At 44.9% G+C, this 23,210-nt stretch overlaps 1 protein-coding gene across 2 annotated transcripts in view; it reads right to left on the reverse strand.

The window, feature by feature from the left end:
- The window catches only part of LOC138471864 (ficolin-1-like), a 199,192-nt gene that overhangs the window by 58,353 nt on the left and 117,629 nt on the right, over positions 1-23,210 (reverse strand). For both annotated transcript variants that reach the window (XM_069609722.1, XM_069609723.1), the window contains exon 9: positions 15,091-15,225. In XM_069609722.1, the coding sequence (XP_069465823.1) occupies positions 15,091-15,225 (135 nt within the window). The remainder of the gene's footprint in view (positions 1-15,090; positions 15,226-23,210) is intronic.

Here is a 23,210-nt window from a genome sequence, read left to right on the forward strand (position 1 = left end):
GATGATAAGCTCTGTTTTGTCATCGTTCAGGCACAGGCCATGGTTGGCCATCCATGCCTGAACAATGCTGTAGACTCTGTTCACCAAAGCCAGATCTTCCACGTAATCACCCATGAGTGGTAAGAGAATCTGGGTATCGTCTGAATAATTGGTATATGTGATACCCAGATTGTCAAGATTGTCAAAGAGTGGCTTGGTGAAGATATTATAGAGTGTTGGGGAGATACAAGATCTCTGGGGCACCCCGCAAGTGATGGATATCAGGTTTGCTGCGGCCGATAGTGAGAAGACCCTCATAGTTCTGTCACTAAGGAAGGACCGTATCCAGACTATGGCTTCCCTAGAGAAGTGGGCTGCTGAGTCCAAATGACTACATAGGACTTCATGGTCCACCAAGTCAAAGGCCGCTGAGAGGTCTAATAGAAGGATTAATGCTAGTTTTCCCTCATCTCTCAGGGCGTCTATTTGGTATTTTAAATCGATAAGGGCTGTTTCAGTGCCATGTTGTGGTCGGAAACCAAATTGGTGGGCGCCTAGGAGTATATTTGCCTTAGGAAGTTCTGGATTTGGGTGTATGCTACCTTATCTAGGATTTTTAATAGAAATGGCACTGTGGTAATGGGCCTGTAATTGTTGGGTATATTCGGGTCCAATGTTTGTTTTTTCAGGAGAGGGAGTACCCAGGATTCTTTTAGGTTGCGGAGGATGGTGCCAGTTGTGAAGGAGGCATTAATCAGTTTAGTGATGAAGGTGGCTAAATCTATAGCCGCGTCCTTGATTAGTTGTGCTGGGCATTGGTCACCTTTGCAGTTAGAGGGTTTAAGCGTAAGAATCATTTTTTCTACCTCAATAATTGAGACCTTAGAGAAGTTAAATTGGGTATGTTCTAAGGATTTGGGATTCTGTGTGTTGTTAGGAGGAGTTTGGGTTTCAGCTGAAAGTAAGGTCTTCTTAAGAGCGATTTCCTTTTGGAGTTTGTCCACTTTGTTGGTAAGTGCCAGTTGTATTTCAGTACACTAGGTTTTATCTTTAATAGAGTCATCCTGTACTGCAATTGGGGTTTCCAGTTCTTTTAGAATGGAGAAGAGCTCCTTCATACTGGAGCTGGCTTGGGAAATCCTATTGTTATATGTTTCTTGTTTGGCCTTGATGATGTCCTTTTTGTATTGCGTTGAGATTCGTATTAGATTAGTTTTATTTTCTAGAGTGGGATGTAGATTCCAGGTTGTTTCGCATCGTCTTTTCTGTATTCTAAGGTTTTTTAAATGAGGTGTAATCCAGGAGTTGAGATGCTTTTTAGGTTTACTTTTCCTAAGTTTAATTGGAGCAATATTGTCAAGAGCGGTTGCCATGGCATTATTGTATTCTTCCACTAGTGAGCCGGGGTCTGTGTGACCTGGTAAGGCGTTGAGATTGGGAGGATATACGGTAGGATATTGTCCGCTGTAATGTTTTTCTTATTCCTAGTTAAGGTAGGCATAGCAGGGGGCAGAGCAGGTACAGAAGGTCTTTTAGTATTAAGAGTGAAGGCAATTAGATAGTGGCCCGCCCATATTTGTGGAGAGACAGAGGTGATAGAGATGTTGCAATTGTGGCTGGCAATCCAGTCAAGAGTTCTCCCTTTTATATGAGTGGCAGTATTCACTTTCTGAGTGATGCCTAGCTCTGTCAGGATGTTGGCTACAGAGGTAGCCAGGTTATCGTTGGTGTCATCATATCCTAAGTTAAAATCTCCTAGAACTATAGTTTGTGAAGAGTTTTTTAAATTCTCTGAGATAATAGTAGTGATGTCTTCAGTAAAGGAGCTTATTGGGCCAGGGGGTCTGTAGAGTAGATGAATGTTTAACGTTTGGTAATTGGCGGTGGGTAGTTTGATGGCTAGTGACTCGCAGGAGTTTAGGTTGGGAGAAGAGGTAATTCTCATAGAGAGATTGGTTTTAGCGATAATAGCTAATCCTCCACCCAGTGAGTCGGGTCTGTCTGACCTAAGGATAGTGTAGTTATCAGGGACTGCGAGCATAAGTGCTGGGCCTGCTGCCTCGTGGAGCCAGGTTTCCGTGATCGCCATAAAGTCGAGGTCATTTTCTAAAATGGTCTCTGCTATTTCTGTAGCATGGGCGACTAAGGATCTAGCAATGATTAGAGCACATTTAATGTCAGGATCTGCCTGTGGTATTAGTCGTGAATTACGAGTGGCGGTACTTTGCCGGTGGTTTTGTTTCTTTTAGCGTGGAACTTGGGGCTGGGAAGTGTCTTAGGACTGTGTGGTGGGATGACCTCCATTTGGTAGCGTGTTTTAGGTCGGAGGTGGTCTAGGTTAACATTATATTTGTTAAGAGGTTCAAAGATTTTGGGTAGACGTGCACGAAGTCTAAGGTTTCTCTGGGCTATGTTGCATGAGGATTTAAGAGTAGGTTGTGTAGACTGGGATCCTATGTTCCCTGGGGATGGTACAGAGAATATGATGATATAGACAGTAATAATAAGGGAGACTATTGAGTTAGTGATGGAAGATGGATGGACTCGAGTTGGCAAGTAGGTGTACATAGTGGTTTGCGAGTTAGACAGGTCAGACTACAGCGTGCAGTTTAATGCAGTAGTCAGAGGGGTGATCAGCATTGGATATAGCAGTTAATGGTAGGCTGCCTAAGGCTAGGTACAGCTCTAGGTACACAGTCTAAATGCAGCTGACTAGGTAGATATATGGGCTAAATGGATCAGTCAGATGGCATGCATACATATAGGCTAAGTAGAACAGTCAAATGGCAGGCACATATAGGCTGGTAGACCAATCAAATAGCAGGCACATATGGGCTAGATTGAACAATCAAATAGCAGGCACATATAGGCTAGGTAGACCAATCAAATGACAGGTACATATAGGCTAGGTAGGCCAATCAAATGGCAGGCACATATGGGCTAGATTTAGCAATCAAATGGCAGGCACATGTAGGCTAGGTAGACCAATCAAATGGAAGGCACATATAGGCTAGGTAGGCCAATCAAATGGCAGGCACATATGGGCTAGATTAAACAATCAAATGGCAGGCACATATAGGCTAGGTAGGCCAATCACATGGCAGGCACATATGGGCTAGATTTAGCAATAAAAATGGCAGGCACATGTAGGCTAGGTAGACCAATCAAATGGTATGCATGTATAGGCTGGGTAGAACAATCTGATAGAGAGATGCATGAGGGTTGAGGTCAGCAATAAAATGGCAGGCGCAGGTAAGTTGGATAGACCAATCAGGTGGCAGGCACATGTGGGCTATGTTGAGCAATCGCATGAAGAGGCACATAAGGATGCAGCCAATTGAGCAATCGGTCACATAAAGGCAGCAAGTGCAGAGTTCAGCAGTCCGGTGGCAGCAGGTGGCAAGCCGATTAGGGTTTGATATGGCGGCCTGGTGGCGTAATGGCCAATGCAGTACCCGGCACTGGGGCAGGAGGGCTACATATGGGCTGCAGGCATGAGGCAGATGTAAAGGCTTGAGCTATGGGCAGAACCGGCAGCAGTGTTAACATTAAGGCCAAGACTCCTGTATTATCAGTGATGCAGTGTGCTGTAGATAGTTGCAATGGCAATAATATGGCCAAAGGTGTTAATTCTACGCAACAGTTAGCAACGTGATGGTGGCACAGAGGCACAAGCGGTCATTGGGCAATATACAGGAGGACCGAATTGCGCGTCGTGCACACGTAGAGCATGGGCGGATCAGCGCTCGGTTTCCATACTGTCTGGTGCGGGTTGGCAGTGCAACAAGTGGCGAGGTTTGGTGGGCAGCAAAGTGTAATATTAGGTCAGAGAGCATATAGGTAGAGCGGTTTTGGTGAGTCCAAAATAAGATTTCTTACCACATTTGGATCGCACGGGCAGCATTCCTGGCCCTGAGCTCTGGACAGGCACCGGGACAGGACCTGCTCCTTAGTGTGTCGTCCTTTGTGGGCTGGTCCGGCATTCGCCTTCCGGCGATCGATTGGCTCACATAAAAGAGCATAGGCCAATGGGTTGCGAGGCAAAATCTGGAGGTAGGGACAATTCAGGCAGCTACACGGGAGAGCCCGGCGGCCATCTTAGATTGGTTGCAACCTCGTGTGTGGCACGAAATATGTGCTCAGCTTCATTCGAATGGGGCAGTTTCTGGCCTCAAAAATAAATGTACATGCATCAGTGTCACATGTGCGGAATTGTCGGGTGACATTCAGAAATTCTCCAAGATATCGCTGGGTCGAGCGCAAGGTATGGAATAAATATCACAAAGCCTACCTTACGCTGTAGTAGAAATCCCCACCTCGATTCAGGAGCGGGGCCACTGCTCCTGCAGTGGAAGGAGCTCCTGCTCCTTGGGAGGGGATCAGATGGTGTGTACACGCTCGGGACAGGACCTGCTCCTTAGTGTGTGGTCCTTTGTGGGCTGGTCCGGCGTTCGCCTTCCGGCGATTGGCTCATATAAAAGAGTGTAGGCCAATGGGTTGCGAGCCAAAATCTGGAGGCAGGGACAATTCAGGCAGCTACACGGGAGAGCCCGGCGGCCATGTTAGATTGGTTGCAACCTTGTGTGTGGCAATGGTGGCACAAAATATGTGCTCAGCTTCATTCGAATGGGGCAGTTTCTGGCCTCAAAAATAAATTTACATGCATCAGTGTCGCATGTGCGGAATTGTCGGGCGACATTCAGAAATTCTCCAAGATACCGCTGGGTCGAGTGCAAGGTATGGAATAAATATCACAAAGCCTACCTTACGCTGTAGTAGAAATCCCCACCTCGATTCAGGAGCGGGGCCACTGCTCCTGCAGTGGAAGGAGCTCCTGCTCCTTGGGAGGGGATCAGATGGTGTGTACACGCTCGGGACAGGACCTGCTCCTTAGTGTGTGGTCCTTTGTGGGCTGGTCCGGCGTTCGCCTTCCGGCGATTGGCTCATATAAAAGAGTGTAGGCCAATGGGTTGCGAGCCAAAATCTGGAGGCAGGGACAATTCAGGCAGCTACACGGGAGAGCCCGGCGGCCATGTTAGATTGGTTGCAACCTTGTGTGTGGCAATGGTGGCACAAAATATGTGCTCAGCTTCATTCGAATGGGGCAGTTTCTGGCCTCAAAAATAAATTTACATGCATCAGTGTCGCATGTGCGGAATTGTCGGGCGACATTCAGAAATTCTCCAAGATACCGCTGGGTCGAGTGCAAGGTATGGCATAAATATCACAAAGCCTACCTTACGCTGTAGTAGAAATCCCCAGCTCGATTCAGGAGCAGGGCCACTGCTCCTGCAGTGGAAGGAGCTCCTGCTCCTTGGGAGGGGATCAGATGGTGTGTTGTCAAAGTTTCATAATGCGTCACATACTAAGAACTGCAAATCTGTTAGACAATAGTAACGGGTTTGATGCTTTCTACCCCATCAGGTCTCTCAAGTAAAGGTCCTTAAAACTCCTACAGCCAAGCTGCAAAAATGATGTGAAATGCCCTAGTCGTTTACATGGGAGCCACATTTCACATGCACATTGAAGAGGCACCTCACCTGACAGCCAGGGCAGTTTCTAGCCAACTTGGTGACCAGGGTGAAACATCAGAATGTGCCCCACCTCACTAACTGGCACACATCACTCCCAAATTACACCTCTGTTGTGTGACAAAAACCTCCTCAATATGAATAAATAATTGCTATATAAATGGAGCTGGTTTCATTACATTGTAATTCAAGTACTTTACAGAAGTATTCTAATGTGAAAACACAGCTGTTGCTGCCCAAGTAAATGGTTTTTCTTTAACCTGCTCTTAGGGAAGGCCTTGCCTGAATGCAGTTTCAAATGGTCCGTACTTGCATACTGCAGTGTTAACAGCCTATTGGGGTTTGAGGGCCCACTGACCTAGCCCTGTGTTGCAGATGTTTTGTTTGTACCACCTCACTTGTACTTCGCTAGGGGCAATACTAGACCAAGCATATGAATTACTGTGTGATAGAAGGTTGTCATTCCAAGATGGACAGTCTGGTACACTCTTATTGTACTCTTTCAAAATACCTCTGAGCGTGGGAAAGGGGACACATAGCACCAATGAGGATTCCTGTATACTTTGCATTAAATCACATAGCTTTTCAGGACTATAACAGTGATCAGAGGTCTCTATATTTGAAAAAAACAGATAAAATGATGGTATGTGTGAATCTCTAAATGCATAACTGATGCATGGCTTGGTGCTCACATCACGGTTCACAATACTCACCCTAACATTAAAATGTTTGTAACCATGAACCATACATGCTCATTTAGACAGCTTACATTCTTGGATGCAAGTATAAAATGGCTGCAACATCAGCCACTCAAATGGGGTACAAGGGCCCTTTTGCTTCTTGTTTCTGAAGAATTTTAGAGGAGGAAGGGTTGGGTCTCAGTGTGGGCATGCCCAACCCCAATACAGAAACATCTTTAGGGAATTATATCCACAGACAGGGCAGGATACCACACAAGAAAGACCCAATAAACAATGCACAGAAAGGAGTGTACCTCTTTCAAACTTTAACCTGACCAGTAATAAGCTAATAGAGCGTTTTAAACAAAACCGGCTTCTGATACGTGGTATAGTGCCCACAGTTCCTCAGCCACTACCTCCTCCCCATTGCGCAGTCCTCAGGGGTTATTTCTGCAAAAAAGAGCAGGCCCATCCTTTATCTAACAGAGATGGCATTAGCATCTCTTATTAGTGCTGGCCTAGTGAAAATAATGGAGTGGCAGTGGAGAAAGGGCGTTTGACCTAGTTAATTTACAATTTGAGGCAACTTCTTTGATTGATTTATGTTTAAGTGTGGGCACAGTATGGCATGCTCGTCAGAGTCACATACACAAAACAGTCCAGTGTGCTCTTGTATGGATATTGGGCACATCAGACAAAAACTGGTTTATGTGCGGTTACATAAGGGAGCACCACATAGACACCATTAACCAACAGGGTGGCGACTTGTGCAGTCGCGCGCACAAATGATTGCTGCAAACATTACTGCATTGATTTGCCATGGACTACTGTCTGCATGGTGACACACAGTGAACTCCTCTTTCCTAATCAAGGTGCCAAGTGACATTGAGTTGCCATATGGTGTGCGCCCGGGCCAAGAAACGGGGCTGCTGACAGCCATAAATCAAAAGATTCCCAACTGACTAAATTTACAATTCCATTATGGGAAAAGAAAGCTCGGGCAGTCTGGCTCAGTTGCACATATATCATCCAATAAAGTAACACCAGGTCAGGGTGACACACACTCTGTAAGACAATCTTAAGACCGCCGCCTTAAAAAAAGGGGGCAGGGGTGCCAGCCCTGCATAATGTTGAAGTGAAATGTAAATTGGTAGATTCTGCTGATCTTATATGGTGGAGAAGAGCAAATCATGAATTGCATTATGTTGTTAATGAAGTTGTATCACTTGCTGCTATGTAATTTTATGCTGCTGCATTGTATTTGATTTTAAACTATGTGATTCACGGTGTGCATTTTTTGCATTTCATGTTTGATATTGTATGTTTATGGTTTTAACCAAAATAAAGTTTATTTATGTATTAATCAGCAATTGGAATCACTCTTACATTACAATAAGCAAGAGATCAAGTGTGAACGAGGATGATATTGTATAATCATGTATTGTAAATAATAATATTTAATCTACCATAAGTACAAAAGGATATTGCAAGTCACCTCGGCATTGCATGACCTTATAAAGGAACTCTGCCTTTTTCCTCTATTTGGTCACTGAACTCCTTGGTGAATTGCAGTATCCTAATAATGTACGGGTACTTTATCCCATATGTAATCTACAGTATGAGGCACTTTATCCCAAATGTTACGGTTTTGCTGGTACATCCTTCTCACATGCAAGAAAGTGATGACTCCTTCTCACATGTAACAAAGTGATGTCAAAGTGGCAGAGGCCAGAGCCAGCATGCAATGTGAGCTACTTTAGTAGGTTTCCAACTGCTAGTAAAATACACAAAGGCATGACTAGCGAGTCAGATACCTTTCTTTGGAAGTGATTTCCTCTGGCAATTCACAATCATTAGTTGATTAAGAGAAATGTATGGTTGTGGGTATATTTAGTAGCCTATTGTCATCTTAGAGAGGAGAGATTGAATCTGAGTTTATGCCCCCACGCATTATAAATGACACATTCAGCACTTATATGCACATTTATTGAAATTATTCAAGCTATTTATTTGGGACACATTGCAAGCTGCCTGTTGGGGTGCCTTCTCGAACCTGCACAGTCTACATGTATTCCACATATCAACCTCTGAAAGAGCTCTGGCATCGGTCCGAGCATGTGGGACCCAAGCATCCAATTTTCACGAGGATGGAGAACGGCACGAGTGCCTGCCAACCACTGGAAACAACCGTTCCACTGGTATTAAACCATGACAGTAGCTACAGGCACGCAGCCGGCCCTATGCTTTATTTAGTCACGATGAATAGGTTTCAAACATTATGCAGTGATGAGAGGGTGGTCCCAACATGGCGCCTGAATCACAGAATCCCCTAACTATTCTCTGCAGTAATTGGTGGTGGTAAGACACGCCAAGAACCTGAGCAAAAGTCTCCTTCGCAGCACCTCTGTCGCGATGGATTAAAGTCAATCACCAGACATGAAGCCCGCCAGAGTGGCTGGGGTCCCTCAGCATCACTGAAAAGCTTGACCTGACCATAGCTGTCAAACTGAACCGAGGTATGGAGGCATGATATGGGTCTCCCCAACAGAAAAAGTGTAATTGGCACACTTAAAAGACATTGGCGAGGATAAAAACCTGGCTCAAATAGACCCACGTGCAAACCCAAAAAAGAGGACAGTATAGAGAAATAAATGGGACTTATTTAACTAATTAGAACAAGGATTCTTGCAGACAACGAAGAGGAATCTTCAACATCAATCGACTAATCCTGAAGCCCTCAGAAATCGCCCTAATGCCTCCCAAACGCACTGACAGGATCGATCAAAAATACACAGCAAACATGCGAGAGCACATAGTCAAACAGCCAGCAAGAACCCCCCACCCCCCCCTGGCTCATTACCAACACTATCCACCGTATGGGCTCTCCAGTGGAAATACATGAAGCGTAAAGCTTTGCAAACGAAATCAAGCCCTGTGAATGCTTCTGCAGAGCCATTCTCTGTGGCCCGGAGCAAAGAACACATCCCTACTTAGATCACAGAAGTAACAAAGGAAAAAACTCTGAAGTGTTTGTAGGGCACATTTTCTACGATGTTTTAATGAAAGGGCTCATTTTCTTGTTGAGGGTGTGGCTGCTTTTTTGCTGACCTGTTGCCACAAGGGCTATAGTTGCTGTTATCTTTTGATATTAAATCGAAGTGACAAAGTGCAGTTAATTTGTATACACACATCTGTTGTTGCTTGTGACATTCACAGCAGTTCATGACCGCTGACAGCAGTGATCTCACATGTAGAGACCAGCAGCCTGGGAATGTGCCATTGGAGGCTCACATTATTTTGGGCGTAGGGAAAACAGGGACACAGTGGGCCTCATTCTAAGGTTGGTGCTAGTCATGGCGCTATTAGCTATTAGCACATAGCACCAATACCGGTACCGCGTCCGCCCTCGTTCAATGGGGACTTACCGGTCTAGTCTGACCTTTGCGGGACCAGTAAGTCCCCATTGAAAAAGCCATTCCCCTTTCCCACTTCAGCCCCCATAAGGCTCAATGGGAAGGGGGAGGTGCTAATAACGGTACCGTAAATTGCGGTACCGTTCTTAGCTCTGAAGTCCCTTTGCGGGTCCCGTCCATAACGCCTGGTAAAACCAGGCATTAAGGACGGGCCCGCAAAGGGGCCTCGGAATAGGGCGCAAAGGGATTACCGGCACCGGGTTCCTTACCGGTGCTGGTAATCCCTTTGCGCCCACCTCGGAATGAGGCCCAGTGACATACAGACAAACTCTGCTTACCTCAGCTCTCAGTGGACAGCACAGGTCTCCTTTGCAGTGCCACCAATCCAAAAATATTGCCAGCGTGTGAAACAACGCAGTATGTGCTGCACAGACGGTACGACAATCTACATGCAGCCTGAACTTTGGAAACTCAGAAATAAACACAGCCTGGGAAGCGCGAGCCAATGGCCAAAGCAGAAATGCGCGCCTGCATTCATTTTTCGGTCCGTCCGATCCGGCAAACCGCAGCAAAAAAGCAAAAGCAAAACATTTTTTTATCACGTATGCCTTGTTAGTAGGAAGCAATATAATAGCAACACACAAATACCCTCAGAAAACACAAACTCTTAGATTCTAAATCAGCAAGCAGCCATTTGGGATGGCACACAGGCTTTTCCTACACCCTCAAGTGACATCAATTGTTTAGGACACTGTGGACATTGATATACTACTGTTTGGCATTTAGAATAGTCAGAGTTGGGTTAAAGCAAAGGTTATAAGAATAAACAAGAGATCGCAATGATTCTTAAGTAGGCAAATACTTTTCAATCCTCCCCAATGTCAGAGGAGAGAAGACTCTTTCAGTCGAAATAGGTTAGGCCAAAGTCAATGGACAAAAGTCTATGTAGCTGAAGCACTTCTTGCAGGTAGTAAAGTCTTTGCACAATGTCTTGAGAAGTCTTTAGTAAAAAGGAAGATGCAATGTAGGGCCACAAGCTGTCAAGAGTAGAAACGAATCTCCAACAAGATGTAAGTTCTCTCAGACTTTACAGTGCCTTTAGTTCGAAGAAAAGCAGCAGATGATTTCTGTTCCTGTGCAGATCCTGGTGTTCCTGGGCCTCAGTCGTGGGGACAAGAGAGAGAACGCCTGTGGACTCCTGCACTGCAATGGGACAGTTACCGACAGCAACCGCCGATCTTCAAACACGTGGCGCTTCGGTGTTTCCGCTCCTCCCATCTACCCTGCTCAGCAACACCACGGTTCCTGGCTGTCGAGGTGAGCTTTCCTTGCATCTGGAGTCAGCACTCTGTTGAGGTGGCTCGGTCAGCCCTGCTTCCTGGGAGTCCGGAGGATCTTACTGGAGCTCTTGGCCAGCTTAAAAGCAGCGCACACAATCTGGTGTTCCTCTCCCTGGTTATTCGGTTCCAGCAGCAACTCTGTGGAATATCAACCAGCTTCGAGAGCGATGTCCATGTGACTTACTTTGGAGGTGATTGGTCCCACCAACTCAAAGGGAGAAGTCGTCCTTGCAGGGGCTTTTCTGTCGATGCAAATTTGGAGTTTCAGCACAGCTGCAGGGCTTCACCGGGCAAACCAACGGTCCAGGAGTTGCAGCGGGCGTCTTCTTCAAGTTCTTCTTTGGATTCCTTCATCCAGTTATCGACTCTGCCTTCCAAGCCAAAAAGCCTCATCTTTTATGCAGGTTTCTCCCATTCATTCCACCTAGCTGTCAATCACCCAGCAGGGTGACTGTCCTTGCCGGACAGCCAGTCAGTCAATCATCACAGAGTGCATTTGGGTCTCCTAGGGCACTAAACAGAGGGAGTTTCGGGCACCTACCTCACTTCCTACCCCCACCAGACTCTCTGGAGCCAGAGGCGGGTTTCACTCGTGAAGCCTGCCAAAGACAAAATGAAGAAAGGGACCAAACCTGGTTTGGCACACAGAGTAAATCTCAAGCACGACCGAAACAACAAGAAATGGCAAAAAAAGAAGACAGAGGCCATTTTGACAGAAATGGCACCCATGGGTGTTTTACCATAGCTGCTAACGCAGCCCACGGTAAAGACACAACACAGTAGTAAAAAGTAACCACTGCACCAGCCATTAATTGCGTTAAGGCTAACAGTGGTAACATAAAAAATGTTACATGGGAAGTTAGACAAAGGGGCTACTAAGTATCCCCTCCAGCACTCTATGGTAAGATAGGGTGTGCTGGCTCTAGAGTTACAATTTGTAAAGTAAAGTCAATTTTACTTTACCGCTCTGGGAAACAGGAGCTACCCCAGAGGAAAGATATTTTAACCTTTGGGGGAAATCTGGAGGACTTCCCTGTAGCACTGCGCTGAAGGTGCTGTTGACTACAATGTGAAAAGATGCCTACGGAGATTGTCAGACTCCATTAAACAAAAGAAACGCAGAGAGAAAATCACATTAAAATACATGAGAGAGTGGGAAAAAGGGTTTCACTCTCTCCAGGTAAAAATGAAAAAGTCCTAGAGTCCAGCAAAAGAGCTGGGGGTCTCTAAGGTAGAGAGGAATTGGCACATTTCTGAGAATTCTCCCTAACACCTACTATTAGGGTCACAATGTTTGGTACTCTCACCCCCCACTGTGGGTGTTACCCTACAAAATAGGAAGGGCTGGTTCCTGGCTGATTGTGACTGACTACAACTACTAGAATTCACTGCAACAAGAATGTTTGGATTTAACCAGTGCACAGTAGTGTACATGACACAACACAACAAGACACACGCACTCAGAAAGATTCAGGAGACAGCCTATGTACCAACGGATGCACTCCTGGCCACATTGGAAATCAGTGCACTTAATTCCAACCTTCGACATGAAGATGAAATATGCATACCAGAAATGTGTGCAAAATTTGAACACCAAGTTTGATACCCTAACCACACTTCTCACATTTTTTATCAGATTCATACTCACACACAACAATTTCTGCGTCAAGAGAAGAAACTTCCTACACAAGACTGGAATGGCTATGAGCAAAACATTGCACTTTGGTATGCTAGCCTTTTCATGGCGGACCTGGAACAGAAGGTCTTACAAAACAATTCCTGAAACCACTAACATACCTGCTTTACATTGATGCCATTTTCTTGATTTGGACAGAAGGTGAAGACTCTTGAACAATTCCTTCAATCACTAATGGCTTCCACTAATGCATAAAGTGCACCAGGGAATACTCCTAGAAGAGCACACATTTCCTATATACAACCATCTTGGTAGGAAGGACCAGCCATCTTGAAACAGCTGTATTCAAGAAAACCACTGACAGGACAATAACCTCGCCACACTCTGTACATCCTTCTTGCAAAAGAGTCACTCAACCGGACAACTTGACAGGAAATGTAATTGTGCATTGAAAATACCCAGAGACAACCTGCTACAATACAGAGACAGCAGAGAGACATCAGAGAGACAGAACAAATACCTTTATTGATAACTGAATGTGATTGCTAAGGACCTAAAATAAAGTTTTATCAGTGATTCTGAGCTGAGAAATATATTCAAAAACACTCTGCTAACTGAATGCAAGCAACCAAAAAACCTAGCACTGGATCTGCCATAGCAACCCAGTGGAACGGAACAATACAGATACACTAGACATACAACCGCAGACCCTCCAATGTTGTATGCCTCGTCCAATATAAAAACATGCATGCAAGGGAATTATGTGGGTGAAAACTGCAAAAGCTGCATGAAAGGAAGAACCTACATGGATACACCATCTCAAAACACAAAACAGAACCACCAGTTGGTCGACACTTCACACAGGATGGGCACTCATTCCAGAATCTTTTAAGGTGGTTTTAAAAGGTAGCCTTTCAAATACCACACACGGAAGGACAAGGGAGCTCAAGTACCCGAAGATGCTTAACCGAAAAGACAGCTGTCTGAACATAGATATGGGTTTAATGACACACTAAGGCCTACTTTGAACCCAGGTTCACAATGCACTACCACTAACCAAGTCAGAAGACTTCCCTCCAGTACCAATTCTCACCAACAGCTATCAGACACTTCTGTTCAGGACTCCTAATGCGTGAGAGTCACAAGACACTGAGCATGGAAATCTTGGACAGATAAGCTCAAATGGGTGGCACCCATGACCAAGCATGAAACATGCTGAGATAAGAATGGACACTGCCCTTTTAAAACACGAGTAATGTTTTTTGCATTTGCTACACTGCATTAAAGCAAGGAAACCATTGTGAAGATTGAGGCATAGTGATGCCTCAGTCTTCAGAACAGGTTCTGTTTCAGTTCAGTTGGTGTAATCTCCAACAACATTGGAGACTGTGCCAGTTAAAGCTTGAGAGCAATGTTTTGTAGCGCCACATTATATACCAGCCAGGAAACCTTAGCATCTGCATTGGAATCAGTGAAATGTCCTGTTACTATATAAAGGCTGCAAAACACATTTTTAGACCTTATGTGAGAAAAATGCCACACTGACCCTGTTTCCTAAGTATTTGTTTTAAAAACTCACTTCAATGCACCTTTTAAAAAAACATCAGTAATTTTAGGAAACTGGCGAGCCCCACCTTAAGACTGCCTGGGCCTAACTTAATGGGTTAACATACAAAAGGACTTTTTTGTTAAATGCAACTCTCAGAATGTGTATTTTTTCCAAACCCTTATGTGTTCCTTGCCTCCTGGATGTTTATGGTAGTTTAAATAAGACAGCAATTACAGACCCACATTCCATGCATACTGTTCCTTCAGCCAATGAGGTTTAAAATCTTTCTGTTTTTTCTTTGTTTTGAGAATGATAGATGCTGTGGCTTTCTTTTACAAATTATTTCACTCTGCAATATCTAATGAAGACGTCTGTGGGATTTTAAAAACAAATGCTTGTTTCATCGCTGCATAGTATTTTCAGTGGTGTCCAGTCATTATCTCGAAAACAAAATGTCGAATTACAATAATGTCGAAACAATAATGTCGAAAACAAAAATGTCGAATTGTTTTTTTTTTAATTTACCTGTTTTTTTGGGGTTCCGGTGGTAAAAAAAAGGGGTAAAACATTAAAAAAAAATTCAAAAAGAGGGGTTGGGGGGGGGGGAACCCCCCCATTTCGAATAAAAATCAACAAAAAAAATTCGACATTTTTGTTTTCGACTTTATTTTTTCGACATTATGACTTTCGACATATTTGTATTAGAGATTATGACTATAAACCATTTTCAGTAAATCCAATAAATGGTATCAAAACCTGCATCTTTTTTGGTTTTAACCACAAACACGTGAATTGACCCTCTTCCATGGTCACGGGATAGTCACAAAAGCGCTTGGAGTAGAATATCTCCTGACCATAAGGCTCAAAGAGCTAGGAACCAGAGTGCACCCTTCACCCCACCTGTGTGAAGAAACACATATTATGTATTTAATTTGACATGTGGATGTTTCAGATATTCTCACCTGCGTTTCCAGTTGTAAATTCTCCAAATATGAGTTTGTAGTTCTCAGATTCTGGAGCTATTTTGAATCCGCTATATGTGGCATAATGGCGAGCGTAGTCAAAAGTTAGAAGATCAATGCGAAGCTCATGATTTCCTGTTAAAATAATAATATGTCATGTAAATAGGATATAACTATGCAAAGAATACTGAGGTATGGTGACCTCGTACTGAGGTCTGGTGTTCCAAGGACAGAGCAGAAAGCAATCACCATATAAGTAATTTTTTGGGTTTGGGGAATTCATTTTACTGCAGTCTTCTGCTCTTGACCGCACAGTACACCCTTTGACTTTGAAACCAAATGGCTGAATGGAAGTATTCATCAATGCAAAGGGTCTGTATTATTGCAGAGAAGTCTTGGGATCTTGAGCAACAGTATTTTCTGAGCTCTTATGCTGCAATTTGAAACATAACACACAACACTGAAACCTCACCCACCATTCCAAATAGGCCATCTTGCAAATGGGGCCCATCTTCTTCTATGATCCCATTGGCCCTGACAGAGTTGTTTATCTGGGGCAGGCCCAGCTCTCTCAACAGTCTGTAACTTAAACCAAGAGAAAGCACAATTTGCCTTACCTGTAAGCTTTCTGCTTTCTGCAAAGTGACAAAGACATATTTTTGAACTTGCTGATAGTGTGCAACCTAGACTTGGGGAATATGTCAATAGCATTCATTTCTATCAAGCATAGGCCTCAAGTACTCTTCTGTGGTCTACATTGGGTAATTTATTTGCCAATATTTTATTGATGATACATTCACAATCACCACACAGAAAATTGCTGTCACCTCCTCTACTCTGCTATCTCCTGCAGATTCATTGAGCCTGAGCCTACCTGTCTCTGGCTGGTCTACCTTTCCGATATTTGCAGAATCTGAGGTTATTTCAGCCACTCTCAGTTTGAAATCAGCGTCTCCCGCTTATCCCATTCCTCTCAGCATTCTTAAGGACATCATTACTGGCATTTCTTCTGTGTTTACTGTGAGAATCCAAAGGGTGTCTCACCTGCTGGTCCTCAAGGACTTGTCATCCAGGTGGCCACGGCATGGCCATCGCTTTTGGATCCAGATCCTGGGGGTGGACCAGTACGGGAGGATCACCTGGGTGAGGGGTCCTCAGGGAGTGGGGTGAGGCAGCCAATGGTGAGACACTGTATTCCCCCCTTTTTTGTTCATCTACCCCATTCTATTTTATAGGATTTTCCGAAGGCCCAACATCCCCCCACTTTTTTTCACAAACACTGGGCCGAGGAAGAGGATGACTGAGAGCAACCAGACTAACTATCTCACATCGTACTGGACATGGCCCGTTAAATGGGTCAGGCAAAGTCAGGCACTTTACATTGAGTGCATACACCTGATACCAGTTAGCTCTCCTCACACGAATAAAAGGCAACACCTAAAGACACATTCTGAGCAAGGCAGAACACGAACACGAGAAGAACCGCTGGGACGAGGGCACACCTACTGGGGCAGAGCAACAGACCAAGGGATGAGAGCAGCGGGCCTAAAACCCCAAGGTTTCCCTATTGGAGGTTGTTGTCTCCGACAGACTGTGAAAGAGACGTAGAGAAGGCCAGATCCCATAAGTGAAGATTGCATTGTGTTCAAAGGATGCCAGCGACCCTCCGGGGTGAGCGACAGAGTTGGGGAGGCAATGCAAAGCCTGTGGGTCTAACCTTGACTCATGAATTGAAAATAGCAAAACAAGAAAGAAGTGGACACAGTCGGTGAGTTGGCAAGCGACCTCAGCGACCTGTGTGTGTTAAAGAGAATGAAGTTGCAACATTATATCACAAGTTAAGGCTGCACACGTGTGGATGAGAAGCGAAGAAAGGCAGACCTGTAAATGAACTTTGAAGTAAAAAGCAGCTGTGAGATCATGATACTAATTAACAGAGTGGTTTGGCAAAAGGTACATTGTTTGAAGTTATAAAGCAAACAGATAGCGAAAGCAAATTAAGTGAAACTAAACGTGAACTTACGGCTGTCTGGTAAAAGTGCCACGCAAAATTGAAAGTCTTCGAAAAGGGTCCAAGCGCTATTGAGGGAGACCTGAAGTACAATGAACTTGGGGAAGGAAGCCCCCTTGCAAGTTTGTGTTGAACTGTGATGTGAGAGTCTGAGCCCAGCAAAGGGGACCTTTGTGAATTGTGTGCTGTAAGGTCTGAGCCCGGCAGATGGGAACCTTCGTGAACTTAACGTTGGAAATATAATTTAGGAAAGTCAAGAAAATGATTTTAACGTGGATGGCCAGGCAGGCCTCAATATACTGTTTGGAACTGCTTAGAGTGTTAGAAACCGAGCCTGAGTGTGTCATCATGCCTAGATCATGCCTGAAACACTTGTGTATAGGCGCGCTATAAATGCCATATCATATCATATAATATCATATCATATCATATCAAACAGGGACAGCCATTCTCTGTGAGGTGTAACATGGGGAGGAGAGCTGGTTCAACTACTTTTATTCTTTTGAGCTTTTTCGAACACTGATTTTTCCTTTTACATACATTTCTCCTTTTTACACTTTTTGTCTAAGAGACAGAGCAGGCATTCGTTTTTTTTAGCGTAGGCCATTTTGATTTGACTGACACCACTAGAACTGTTTTGTTTATCGTTTGATGGCCGAGAGTACTCCCATCTTAGTTATAGGGCAAATTAGGAGTGTTTCCGACCCCAACATTTACAATAAAAGTTTTACAAATTGTATCCATTGTGCCAGTCTTATACTTGTGATACCATGCCTTCTTTACATTACGTCTGCTGTCAATCTTTCATTTTCTAGTGCTCACATTCCGGCTATCCTCAATCATGCTTTGATCATTCCTCCTTTTAAAAAAACGAATTTGGATCCCACTGTCCCTTCTAATTTTCAGCCCTCTCTCTCCTTTCGTTCTGTATGAAACTTCTTGAAGCTTTGGTCACTCCCCTTTTTCGCTCTTTTTTGGAGGATTCTGGTGCTCTGGACCCTTTACAGTCCGGGTTCCGGCCCAACCGGGGACCTGAATCGGTCCTGGCGTCGGCAGCTGTTAAGGTAGCCCTGATAGTGGATTAGGATGCTACTGGGGCCCTGATCATGCTGGACCTCTCTGCCGCATTTGACACTGTGGACCATGGTATCCTCAAGGAGAGGCTGTCCTCAGTGAACATCTCTGGCCGAGTCCTGGACTGGTTTGGGTGTTTCCTTTCTGTACACTCTCAGTCTCTCTCTCTTTCCCCTTTTACTTCAGTGGCTAAGCACCTCAACTGTGGTGTTCCCCAAGGCTCTGCTCTTTCTCCCCTTCTCTTCAATCTATGTATTCCACCTCTGGTTAAACTGATTCACTCTTTTGGTTTTTGGTGTCCTTCTTACACTGATGATGCATAGATTCTGCTGCGGCTTCACCTTTCTGTGCCATCTACTGCTGAGTGGTGCCGCTTCTGTCCCTCTGCTGTCCATTGTTGGATGGGAAAAATTGGCTCTGTCTTAATGGAGAAAAAACAGAGGTGCTGATAGTTGGCACCTCGCCTGAGTCTTCTGGGTGGTCGTTGGTTTTCAGGCTCCTAGAAGTGGGCCTTTTGCCTTTGCCTTCCCCAGTGGTTAAGATCTTGGATGTGAAGTTTTCTGCCTCGCTGTCCATGCAAGAACATGGTTAGCGCAGCCTGCCAGGCATTTCACTTTAAATTGCTCATCATTCATAAGGGGCTACCATATATTCCCTACTCACCTCGCCCCTTGGTCGTATCCTCATTAACATCTGGTTCAGTAGATTATTGCAACACACTGTTTCTTGCTCAGCCCGCTTTCCTCCTTCACCGGTTGCAAGCCCTTCAAAACTCGGCTGTGCGGTTTACCATTTGGGTCGCTCACCTGTCCTCAGCCTCTCCGATTCTGAATACTTTTCACTGGCTGCCAATAGCGAAGTGTGTTTAGTTTAACGCCCTGTGCATGGTTCAACAGGTTTTCTAAATATTTAGTCATTATGTCCTTTTCCATGCTCTCCGCTCCTCCTTGCCTGCTTTAAATATGCCTGTGTGAGTGGTTGAGAGTTTTTGGCCGTGGTGGCCCTACTCTGGAACTTTACCCCTCTGTGTCTTTGTGAGATGACTGAACATCTTTGTTTTAGGCGAGCGCTAAAGACGTATTTGTTTTCAATCGGAGCTTGATGGTTTCACTGCTTGGCACTGCGTTAGTTCTTACCCCCTCAGCGCCATGATGCCGTTGATGTTGAAGGTACACTTTACAAATGTAGGTAACATGACATAACATAACATATTACATTGGAAAAAAAAATCTCAAGTATATTTTCAATCAAATGTAATACAAATGTTACAGTTACAAATAGAACAATAAAGTGAATATTTTAACTCTTAAAATTACAATTTTTTCTAATCTTTAAAAAACGGCTTACATGGCACAAATGTCCAATCTTTGGACAGCAGAGGCACCTTAGATTTATGAGGCACATTATGACCTGGGGGAGTGAAGAGGGCGAGATGCGTGACTCACCCAGTCTCCACTGCCGGCAGGACTCTCAGAGCGATGCTCCCTCTCATCAGAGGAACACTGTCTGACAGCCCTGCAATGCCCCTTCAAATTGATAGTGTCCTCCATGTATTCCTCACCTTTGATATACTCTGATATCCTGCTTGCAGCTCGGAAATGTTTCTTAGCAGAGGGCGCTCTGCGTCATCATCAACCTTGTGGCCCTCCAAAACCTCCGTCCTCCTGGAGTATGATGTTGACGCTGGTATATATGGCACGCACCACTCTCGTTGCCTCAGTTCCGTTTTTCCACACAGCTGCTCGAAGCAGGTCTTTGCCTCGGCGTGTTATTTACTGCGTAGTTATGAGTTGCTTACAAAACAAATGGTTACTCATACCCCAAAAATGAGGAAGAGGTGGAGGAAGAAAGCCCTATTTATAATGTTGGTAGGGAATACGGCACTCCTGGTGTTCCAGAGGAGCTGACATCCCAGAAATCTAAAACGAGAGACTTGTGGACACCCTGCAGGATGCCAGTGATCTAGACACCTCTCTACGGGTTGATTCTGGCACTTCTGGAGGTTCCGATCATGCTGATGCATCTTAGAGGTCAGTAATTGCAAAGGTTTTTGAATACCTTGGATGGGTTAGAACATCTGTTGAAGATGACCAGGATGACCTTACAGATATTTTGGACACAGGACCACCTAAGGACCCAAGTCCTTCCCTTCCATACAGCAGTGAAAAATAGAGTTCTAGAAAACTGGAAAAATCCAGATACCATCCCTGAGGTGCACAAGGATTTCACAAAAAAATACAGACCCTCATCACTGGATCAAGAGTTTCTTTCGAAACATCCAAGTCCACAAAGCTTTGTTGTTCAAGCTGCTACTTCTGCATCTAAGGGAGCAGCCTATCCCACAGTCCCTCTGGGAGGTGATAGCCAGAGGGTGAGGAAAGGGATGGTTTTATGAGCATTATTCAGGACAGTAAATATGCTATGTGCCAATCATTGCAGTCAGTGCTAGACACTGTAGATTGTATTAGCTGTTCTATGGCTGCTGGTACAGTGCTTAGACGATTTGCCTGGCCTTGTAAATCAGGGTTTGTTTCTGATGTGCAATCCAGATGATTGGATATGCTGTTTTGAAGGGTCCTACTTGTTTGGACCTAAAGCCGACAAAAATATTGAAAGTTGCAGTTATCTAAGGCATTGCCAAAATCTTTGAGTCAGGCCATTAGGCAGACCCAACAAGGTTAAACACCTCCATCTTCTGCTCAGCGATGGAGAAATCATTTGTTTCATTACTATTCCTCAGTTAGCAGAGGACAAGGTCAATTTAACTAGAAGGGACAAAGAAGGCAACCTCGAGTCGCTTGTGGACGTTTAGGTGCAGGAGCTGCAGCAATATCCTCTGCCTTGCCTTCTGCACCAACCGGTGACAAAAAACCACTTTGAAAACTAAACTTGAAACATTTGACAGTGGTGGGAGGCAGATCATCCCAGCATCTTAAAGAATGGTGAAGTATTACAACAGATGCTTGCGGGCTGCAAACTGTCGCCCATGGTTAATGCCTCCCTCTTCTAAAGAGACCATCCAACTGTCCCTCTCGAGATCCGCTCCTACTTCAGGAAATTCAGAAACTGTTGGAGAAGGGTGCAGTCGAACAGGTACCTGCAGCGGAAAGAAATCAAGGCTGGTACTCACCTTATTTTCTGATCTCGATAAAGGATGGAGGGTTGAGACCCATCTTAGACTTGAGATGCTTGAACAAGTTCCTCAGGAAGGACAAGTTCACGATGGTCACTCTATTGCAGATCCTCCAGGCCCTTCAGCTACAGGATTGGAGGGTGTCATTGGATTTTCAGGATGCTTATTTTCATCTGCCAATTCATCTCAAGCACAGGAACTACCTGTGATTCGCCTTTGGCAGTTCTCACTATCAGTTTCGAGTTCTGCCATTCGGCCTGACATCCGCCCCAAGGGTTTTCAGCAAGATGATGGCAGTGGTGGCAGCGAATCTACAGAGGGGGGGCTTCACATCTACCCGTATCTGGAGGATTGGCTGATCAGAGCCTGTTAACTTCAACAGACTCTGGAACATCTGGACAGCACCTGTCATTCTCTCCACAAGCTGTGCTTCTCCCTCAACTTCAAGAAGTCCCACATGACACCTTCCCAGAAGCTGCAATTCATTGGAACAGTCCTGGACTCTTCCTCAGGAAAATCTTTACCACCTCAAGTGAGGGCTATCCACATAGTGCAGATGGTAAACACATTTCAAAGTGCCTCAAATCCTCCAGGCTTCGATTTTCTGAGGTTGCTTGGTCTCAAGGCATCCTGCATTTTTCTGGTGCCAGAGGCCCATCTGAGAATGTGGTCTCTTCAGTGGGCCTTCAGGACTGGTACGGATCCTGAACGGTTGTATACTAATTGACCTTTTCACAATTGACCTTGGGAGAATTGACCTAATTTAGAGGGTCAATTAGGACATATATGCGGGGGGAACCTCCCCGAAACCCCCCACCCAATCCAAATCCCCCTGGAACCCCCAATCCAATCCCCTTATTTTATTTATAATCCAAAACCAACACAATACATATATAAAATAACAAAAATTATATGAAGGTCAATTGTGCAGAAGGTCAATTAGGACCACTATAATTAGATCAATTGTGCAAAAGGTCAATTGTAAAAGGTCAATTTGGGTAATACCTCCTGAACAGGGTCATGCAGGATCTCCTCTGGTGGTCCGTCAAGGAAAATGTGTTGAAGGGGGAACCTTTTTGGCAACCATGGCCAGAGATTATGGTGGTTATAGACGCGTCCCTATCAGGTTGGGAGTTCACACCAATGGTCAAACAATCAGCAGACACTGGTCTACGTTGGAATCCAAACTGTATATCAACCTTTTGGAGCTGAAGACAATCTCAGACTAGCGCTGATGGCCTTCCTGCCCTCTGTACGAGGAAAGAGTGTCCTGATAATGATGCACAACACAGTGGCGATGCATTACCTCAGCAAGAGAGGGGGTGTGGGGTCACTGCATCTGTGCAAAGAGGCAATGCAGCTCTGATTCTGGGCACTGCAAGAAGGAATCTCTCTGTCTGCAGATCATCTGGCCGGAGAAGAAAACACAGTGGCCAACCCTCTGAGCAGACAGAGCACAGTCTCCCATGCATGGGAGTTAGCTCAAAAAGTCCTTCAAGAGATCTTCACCCTTTGGGGAACCACACAAGTGGATCTGTTCGTGATCAGTGTCAACCGGAAGTGCAAACAGTTCTGCTCCAGGGAATTTCCCCTGAGAGGAGCTCTAGGGGATGCAATTGTAGTGGACTGGGAATTTCCACTTCTGTACTCCTATCCCCGACATTCCTCATGTTCTCAGGAGGCTAAGAACATTTCAGAAATCCATGATCCTGATTGCTCCAGACTGGGCCAGGAGGACGTGATACCCAGAACTTTTGGGAATGTCCATCTGCCCTTGAATTCATTGTCCACAAAAAGAGGACCTTCTTTCGCATGAGGAGAGTCACATTCTTCATCAAGAGATCACAACCCTCCATCTCCACACATAGGTTCGGAGAGGTTGAAGTACAAAGATTGGGACCT

This window comes from Ambystoma mexicanum, chromosome 8 (genome assembly GCF_040938575.1).
Source record: "Ambystoma mexicanum isolate Mex_15411 chromosome 8, UKY_AmexF1_1, whole genome shotgun sequence".
NCBI lineage: Eukaryota > Metazoa > Chordata > Amphibia > Caudata > Ambystomatidae > Ambystoma > Ambystoma mexicanum.